Raw genomic sequence first — 8,312 nt, forward strand, 5'->3', positions numbered from 1 at the left:
CATTGAGGGCCACCTCTTGAGGCAGGAGCCACAGGCAATGCTGAAGAAAGGAGAGAGAATGAACACAGAAGCAGGCTGAGGTCAGAGGCCAGAGGCCAGGGTGTGGAGCAAGAGTAACCATGGGATGGGCTGGGGCAGAGGAGAAAGCCAGCTACTGAGGCAGAATAAAGGAGATGCCTAATCTGAGTAATGGATGATGGCTAGACAGAACCTGAGAACCAGAGAGTAGAGAGTGAGTGGGAGGGCATCAGTGTGCCCTAGAGGGGCTTCCTTCCAAAGTTTTGTGGCTCTTTCACTTAGGCAGGCTTCAGTGGTCTCAAAGATCCTTGAAACTGTACTCTTGCCAATTCCTTTTGTTTAGTCACATACATGTGTATTTTGAAATTGCAATCCTAGTGTATATACATTTTCATGGAGTATCTTCAACATTTTCCATGTCACAAGTCTTCATAATGATTCCTTTTAGTGGCTGCCAAATATTCCAATTTTGCCCATAGACCAGAAAGCATATCCCTGTGTAACTTTTTGCTTCCTTGACTTATTTCCTTAGAATAAATTGCTAGGTGTGGGATTACTGAGCCAGAGGGTATGCAATTGGGATTTAACAACCAGAAATAGGTTTTATGCTTTCTAGGAAAAGAAATGAGCTGCAGTTCTTCCCGTCTCCTGCCTCTTCTGGAACTGATGAGGGGACCCTATAGAGCTGTGTGGTCCAATATGAGAGCCATTATCCCCATGTGGCTGTTTAAACTTAATTTTGATCAATTGAGTAAAATTAAATAAAATTCAAAATTCAGTTCCTCGGTTGCACTAGCCATATTTTGAATGCTCAGTAGCTTCATGTGCCTAGTGGCTACTGTATTAGAAAGCATAGATACAGAAAATTTCCGTCATTGTAGAAAATTTATTGGATAGTGCTGCTCTAGAGTTTCTCAAGAGGTCATGGTTGGCATCTTGGGTGGGAGTTATTTGTGATGTGGGACTTTCCTGTGCATTGAGAGGCTGTTTAGCATTCCTGGCCCATATCCACTAAATGCCAGTAGTGCTCTCCCTTGAATAAATCTAACACACTTAGCTCCTTCAAACGTGATTTAAAAAAAAAAATTCTCATTATCATAGGCTCTAAGGGTTGGAAAGGGCCTTAGAGGTCAGCACCTCCAACCTCCCTCCTGGTGAAGGAATCACCAATACTGCAGCCCAGACAGGTGATCATTCAGACTCTGCTTTAATAACTCTATAAAGTGGGGGACTTATCACCATAGCAGGCAGTTCATTCCCCACATTCCAAGGGTCTCCAAAAGAGAGACTGTAATGAGGGAGCCCCAGTTGGGTAGGCTGGCAGAGATGGTTTGTTTGGCTTAGTTGGAAGCTTTGGATGGAGCCCTAAATTTAAGTTAGATCCCCAAGGCATCTGCCTGCTCTGCTTTTCCCCAAAGCTAGCTCTCAACTTCTAGACTCCCAGAATGAGAGCACACCAGTGCTGAGTGAGACCTCAGAGGTGACTGAATCCCTCTCACGGTACAGAAAAGGAAAATGAGGCCCCGAGAGAAGAAGGAACTTGTCCAGTGATATACAGTCGATCAGTGACAGAGCCAGGGCTGGATCTCAGAACTCCTGGATTCTTCCATTTCACCATAGCCTGATGCCTACTCCCCCAAATTGGCCACAGCCATATCTCAAGGAGAGTCCACAGCACTCACCACTGCCTATTCCTCCTCAAAGGGCCCAGAAATAGGCTTCAGGCAGCCAGCCACATACCACATTGATATCAGCGTGGATCAGTCGGAGTTCCTCCACATGGGCCATTTTCTCCTGTAGCAGGAGGTCCATCTCCTGCTTGTATTCCTTCAGGTGCCTCTCCTCTGATTCAAGGGCCTCAAACTCAGCCTTCAAATGGGTCTTGATCTTTTCCATCTGCAGGGTCTTGTTCCTGCCATTCCCCCAAAGGAGGAAACAGACCAGCAGGAGAAGGCAGGAAAAGGGAAATGGAGTACAGAGTTAGGGAAATGGAGTACAGAGTTAGAGAAATGGAGTACAGAGTTAGGCCCTGAGCCAGGGCTATCTTGTTAAGCCATCTTTCTAAGCTTCCCTCTCTTCAGGCAGAGGCAGCCTGAAGCCGTCCCCACAAAGGCAGGAGATTCTTTCTTCTAAGCTAAAAGCTCAGTGGGTCTTGAATGGGGATGATTTTGTTCCTTGATGGAGCATTTGAAAACATGGGGCAGGTTTTAAAGTTTCTATTCTTGGGAGACTCATTTCTGTGGCAATATCTACTTCCTGATATTGCCAGGCCTAGGGTCTTAAAGGAAATATGAATGCAATTTGGACAGTAGTTACCTGGGATTGTCTGTGTCACAAGATCACAGGATATCAGGGTCTCATGAGGAGTTGGCAGTTCTGCTGCCAGGTAACTAAGGATAGAGAAATAAACAAGGTATTAATCACAGAGGGGCTGAAAATCTGGGCCAGTGGATCTCCAACTTGAACATGCCTCATGAGTCACCTGGAGGGCCTGTTAAAACACAGATTGTTGGACTTCACCGCAGAATTTCTGATTGCTTATATCTGGGGTGGTGCCTGAGAATTTACATTCATAATGAGTTCCCAGTTGATGCTGATGCTGCTGATCTGGTAACTGCATTTTGGGAACCACTGATCTAGGAGAAAAGCCACTGGCCTGGGAGGCAAAAGCCCTGAGTCTTTATGTAGTCTTTGCTCCTAGGAAGCATTTCTCTGAGGAAGTTACTTCTTCTCTCTGAGTCTCAATTCTCTGATCTGTACAATGGTGGTGGGGTGCACTACATGAACTCTAAGGGCCATTCCAGCTCTAAGATTCTATATTTGAATAACAACTACCACTAATTGAACCTTTACTCTGTGTTAGCCCCTGTACTGAGCGCTTATATGAATTCAATCATTGAATCTTCACCAAGATTATATGAGGTAGGTATGAAAGTTACCACCATTATACAGATGAAAAAACTGAGGCTTGACAAGAGTCACATAGAATACATAGTGGGTTGAGGACTTGATCACAGATTGGTTTGGCTCTGGAGCCTGTGCTATTATCCACTCAGCTGTACAGCCTCGCTGAGAATCTTGGAGTCTTTTCTCTGTGCTTGCCTCACTCTGTGTTCCAGATGGAAAACACCATCAAACAGTCTGAGAATGACCTAAACAAGCTGCTAGAGTCTACCCGGCGGCTACATGATGAGTATAAGCCGCTGAAGGAACATGTGGATGCCCTGCGCATGACTCTGGGCCTGCAGAGGCTCCCTGACCTATGTGAAGAGGAGGAGAAGCTCTCCTTGGAGTAAGCTGCCTGCCTCCTGTCCCTGCAACATACACCACACACACACACACACACACACACACACACGTATATATACACACATAAAGCCTGGTCTGAAAGTCAGGGTACCCAGTCCTAGCCCCAGGCCTGTCAGTGGCCGACTCATTGCATGACCTTGGGTAAGTCTCTGTGTTGGGCTGTCAGATGATTAGACTAGAATTACTAGATGGCTTTTAAAGTTCCTTGTGCAATTTTGACAATACAAGACTATGTCTATGACTCTTTGTGTGTGTATGTGTCTGTGACTCTTAAGAGGTCACTTTCCAAGTCAAGGTCTAGAAGGGGTGTCCAGAAACCTTGAACACACAGAAGGGTGAGCTTTCATGGCCTCCAGGGGCTAGCCTGGAACTTCACCTTAAGACCCAGAGTTAAGAACTGGGCTTACTTTACAGAGACACAGAGCTCATTTCTGTAGAAGGAATACAAGGGAACATACTTCCTTAAGGTAGAGCAGGCTGCCTGTGGAAGTGGTGAGCTTCTTATTCCTAGAGGTATGCCAGCGGAGGCCTGAGAACACTTAATAGGAATACTGCAAAGGAACATGGGATGGAGGGCAGACAAATGCCCTTTGAGGACTTGGCTAGCCTTGGGATTTTTTTTTATTTTTCTGGGCCTGTCAGAGCCAAGGAGCAGGAGGAGTACCCTTCCCAACACACAGTGGGCCTGGTACCCAGGGAAAAGAGCCTTGGGCTGGAGAGGGTGCAGGAGCTTCCTACAGTGAGCCACAGCCCAACCCCCTTCGTTCTGTAGCATGGAGTCCTTAAGAGGGGCAAGGTCCTCCTTGCTTTCAGAATGATCCAGCTAATGTCTCTCATCTCCAAAGTTACTTTGAGAAGCAGAAAGCAGAGTGGCAGACGGAGCCTCAGGAGCCCCCAATCCCTGAATCCTTGGCCGCCGCAGCCGCTGCCGCCCAACAACTCCAAGTGGCTAGGAAGCAGGACACTCGGCAGACAGCCACCTTCAGGCAGCAGCCCCCACCTATGAAGGTGAGTGAGCTGGGTATGGACTGTGGAGGAAGCAAGGTATCCTCAAGCCGCCCCATGGAAGGTTGGGTCTGGGGCTTTGGCCTTACTTGTTTGGGGTCTTCCTAAAACAGCCTTTGCTTGGGACACAGAGGAAGGGGTGGTGTGTATGTGTGCTATAGTAGAGCCACTGGTCTTGTTGCCTCATATTCCCAGAGAGGTTAGAATGCAGGGAGATTGGCAGGCTCTGCTAAAGTATAATTTTCAGAAAGTTAGAAACGTGACTCGGACAAATATATAGTGAACGTGTGTCATTAACAAGGGAGCCAGCAGCATCACAAAGCTGGTTCCAGAAGCATTAGAGGAACAGATAATTATATAGTCAAGAAAGGAAAGGAATGCCGAAATAAGTTTGCAATGTTAAATCCAGAACTGGTTAATGTCCTACAGGAAAATAAAACTGTAATCTTTAGGATTACCTTTTCTTTGTAACAAAAATAATTTGCATCTCTACTGGGCAAAAGCCATTTGTGCCTTATCAACATTAAGTCACAGCATCTGGGCCCTGATCAATAGTAAATAGGCAAATAGTATACTATTTAATGGAAAAGTATTTATAGCCAGTGGAACAGAATAGAGAGCCCAGAAATAAACCCACTCACCTACGTTCAATTAATCTTCGACAAAGGAGGCAAGAATATACAGTGGAGACAAGAAAGTCTCTTCAGCAAGTGGTATTGGGAAAGCTGGACAGCTGCATGTAAATCAATGAAGTTAGCACACTCCCTCACACCATACTCAAAAGTAAGGTCAAAACAGCTTAAAGACTTAAATGTAAGACATGATACCATACAACTCCTAGAAGAGAACACAGGCAAAACATTCTCTGACATAAATTGTACCAGTGTTTTCTTAGGTCAGTCTCCCAAGGCAATAGAAATAAAAGCAAAAGTAAACAAATGGGACCTATTCAAACTTATAAGCTTTTGCACAGCAAAGGAAACCATAAACAAAAATGAAAAGCCAGCCTAAGGAATGGGAGGAAATATTTGCAAATGATGCGACCAACAGGGACTTAGTTCCCAAAATATAAACACAGCTCATACAACTCAATAACACAAAAACAAACAATCCCATCAAAGAATGGGCAGAGGACCTCAATAGACATTTCTCCAAAGAAGACATACAGATGGCCAATAGGCACATGAACAGATGCTCAGCATCACTAATTGTTGGAGAAATGCAAGTCAAAACTACAATGAGGTATCACCTCACACCGGTCAGAATGGCCATCATTAAAAAATAACAAATGCTGGAGAGGGTGTGGAGAAAAGGGAACCCTCCTACACTGTTGGCAGGAACGTAAATTGGTGCAGCCACTATGGAGAACAGTATGGAAGTTCCTTAAAAGACTAAAATTTGAGCTACCATATGATCCTGCAATCCCACTCCTAGGCACATATCCAGGGGAAAACTCTAATTCAAAAAGATACATGCACCCCAATGTTCGTAGCAGTACTATTTACAATAGCCAAGACATGGAAGCAACCTAAATGTCCATCGACAGATGAACGGATAAAGATGATGTGGTACATATATACAATGGAATACCACTCAGCCATAAAAAAGAATGAAATAATGCCATTTGCAGCAACATGCATGGACCTAGAGATTATCATACTAAGTGAAGTAAGTCAGACCGAGAAGGACAAATACCATATGATATCATTTATATGTGAAATATAAAATATGATACAAATGAACTTATTTACAAAACAGAAACAGACTCACAGACATAGAAAACAAACTTATGGTTACCAAAGGGGAAAGGGGGTGGGACAGGGGTAAATTAGGCTTTTGGGATTAGCAGATACAGACTACTATGTATAAAATAGATAAACAACAGGGTCCTACTGTATAGCACAGGGAACTATATTCAATATCCTGTAATAAACCATAACAGAAAAGAATATCTATCTATCTATCTATCTATCATCTATATCATTTTGCTGTATACCAGAAGCGAACACAACATTTTAAATCAACTATACTTCAATTTTTTAAATAAGTAGTAAATAGTCAAATAAAGAGACATTCTCCTAGAGCAAGGGTCAGCAAACCAGAACCCATAGGCCAAGTGTGACCTGCTCCCTGTTTTTGTAAATAAAGTTTTATTGGCCCCCACACATGCCTGCTTGTTTATGTATTGTCTATAGCTTCTTTTATGTAAGGCAGTTAGAGCTGAGTAGTTGCAACTAAAATCATATGACCTGAAAAGAAAGTCCAAAATATTTACTATCTTGGCCTTTACAGAAAAAGTTTATTGATACCTGTCCTAGAGAATTAAATAATCCTTGAGTGAGCCTGTTAGATCATGCTCCAGTATAATGCTTAATGAATATGCAAGTCACATTTTGCCTTATTGCCAAATTTTGGATATTTTTCCTCAGTACCCCTCTTTGACTCTCACTCCCTTATATCCTTTGCATCCCTTACATCCAGCACAGGTCTTGCTACTTGGGACTCACTACTTGGGTCTTGCTCCTTCCTGTTGGGAAATCGCAATTGCTTGTGGGGGCCCCTGGGAAAGATGGGCCATGGCCTAGAAGAATCTGACCACTAACTTGCTTTGTATTGTGCCCCCCACCAGGCCTGCTTGTCATGTCACCAACAAATTCACCGGAATGCACCTATATGCCCTCTGTGCAAAGCCAAGAGTCGGTCCAGGAACCCCAAAAAGCCAAAACGGAAGCAGGATGAATGAAAAGAGGGAGAACACTTAGAGCTCTGCTGCTCATAACCTCTCCCCTTGGCCAGAGTGATTGATGTCTCCATGTGAAACAACCCTTCCCCACCTCTACAAAGTCTCCTATTTAATGTGATGGAAGCACAACCCCTCTCTCACTTTGCTCTTATTTCTTTTTGCTCTTGGAGTTTCTGGTTTAGGAAGAGATGTGGTTCAGGTGCTAATGACAGTTGTGTCTAAAGATCCCTTCTCTCTCACCCACATTTCAACCCCTGCCCTTGTTTGGAGCTAAGGGAAGGGTGGAAGTCCCAGATGTGATTCTCTGTCTCTTGTGCCTGAGGCCTGGGGCCTAAGGCCTGAGGGCCTGGGGAGACCCATATCTTGTTTCAGGTGAAGGCTCCAGTGTGCCCCCTCCCTGTACTTTTGCCTTAGGCTCTGAAGGGACAACAGTCTTCTTGCTGGACTTTTCAATAGGCTTGGTGCATTTATCTGCCCCACCCGCAACCTCATCTCATCCTCAAGGCCCGGAGGTAGCTTGGACAAGCTCTCCTTTTTCATATTCATTTGGGAGGCCTGGCTGTTATTATTGAGCTCACCACCCCACCACCTGGCAGTTTCCCAGATATATTAAAGTTCTCAGGTACCAGGCTATGTGTCTGGGGATCCTAAAATCTGTGGGCTTTTCTCCCATAATAAACCCTAGCTTTTGAAAATCAGTAGCAGATGTTCCCCACAGTGAAATCAGGGAGCCAGACCCACTCCACAAGTCCTGCCTAACTCGTTGCCTAAGTCATTGGTCTGAGGGCTCTGCTATCGGGGCTGCCTTAGGCTGGAGAGGCCCCAGGCTGACATTTGTGTTGACTTTTGTTCAAAACCATTACTCTGGCACTTACTCAAATGGTATATCTTAGAGGTCAGAATAGTGGGTTGAGATTCAAGTGAATGCCAATCACTTTACACATGCAGGTAGGTGGGATTTCTACTCCAGTCTCTCTTCTCTAAGGCAGCCTCAGCTCAGGTCAGCTTTTGGCCACCCCTTTTTCTGTGGGTTGTGTAGGTGGATTTCCCTCTCAAAAGAAAAGGCACCAGGCTCCCCAAGCCCTACAGCTCTTCCCTCCTCCAAAGCCACATCTCTAGTCAAGTCACTCTCAAACTTAAGGGACAGGGATGGGGGCTGGCTGACTGAAAAAGTGTTAGCTCCTGGCTGGGGAGGGGGGATATTTTTCCTTCCTTTCTTAGCTGTAGTTTTAAGTTG

General features: G+C 44.8%; 1 protein-coding gene across 1 annotated transcript; it reads left to right on the top strand.

The window, feature by feature from the left end:
- The first annotated feature begins 2,484 nt into the window (after positions 1 to 2,484).
- LOC136142120 (zinc finger C4H2 domain-containing protein-like) lies at positions 2,485 to 7,075 on the top strand. The gene is made up of 4 exons (XM_065900171.1): positions 2,485 to 2,628; positions 3,138 to 3,310; positions 4,173 to 4,335; positions 6,962 to 7,075. The coding sequence occupies exons 1-4, from the start codon at positions 2,485 to 2,487 to the stop codon at positions 7,073 to 7,075; spliced, it is 594 nt and encodes a 197-aa protein (XP_065756243.1).
- Positions 7,076 to 8,312: the final 1,237 nt, after the last annotated feature.

This window comes from Phocoena phocoena, chromosome X (assembly GCF_963924675.1).
Source record: "Phocoena phocoena chromosome X, mPhoPho1.1, whole genome shotgun sequence".
Classification (NCBI taxonomy): Eukaryota; Metazoa; Chordata; class Mammalia; order Artiodactyla; family Phocoenidae; genus Phocoena; species Phocoena phocoena.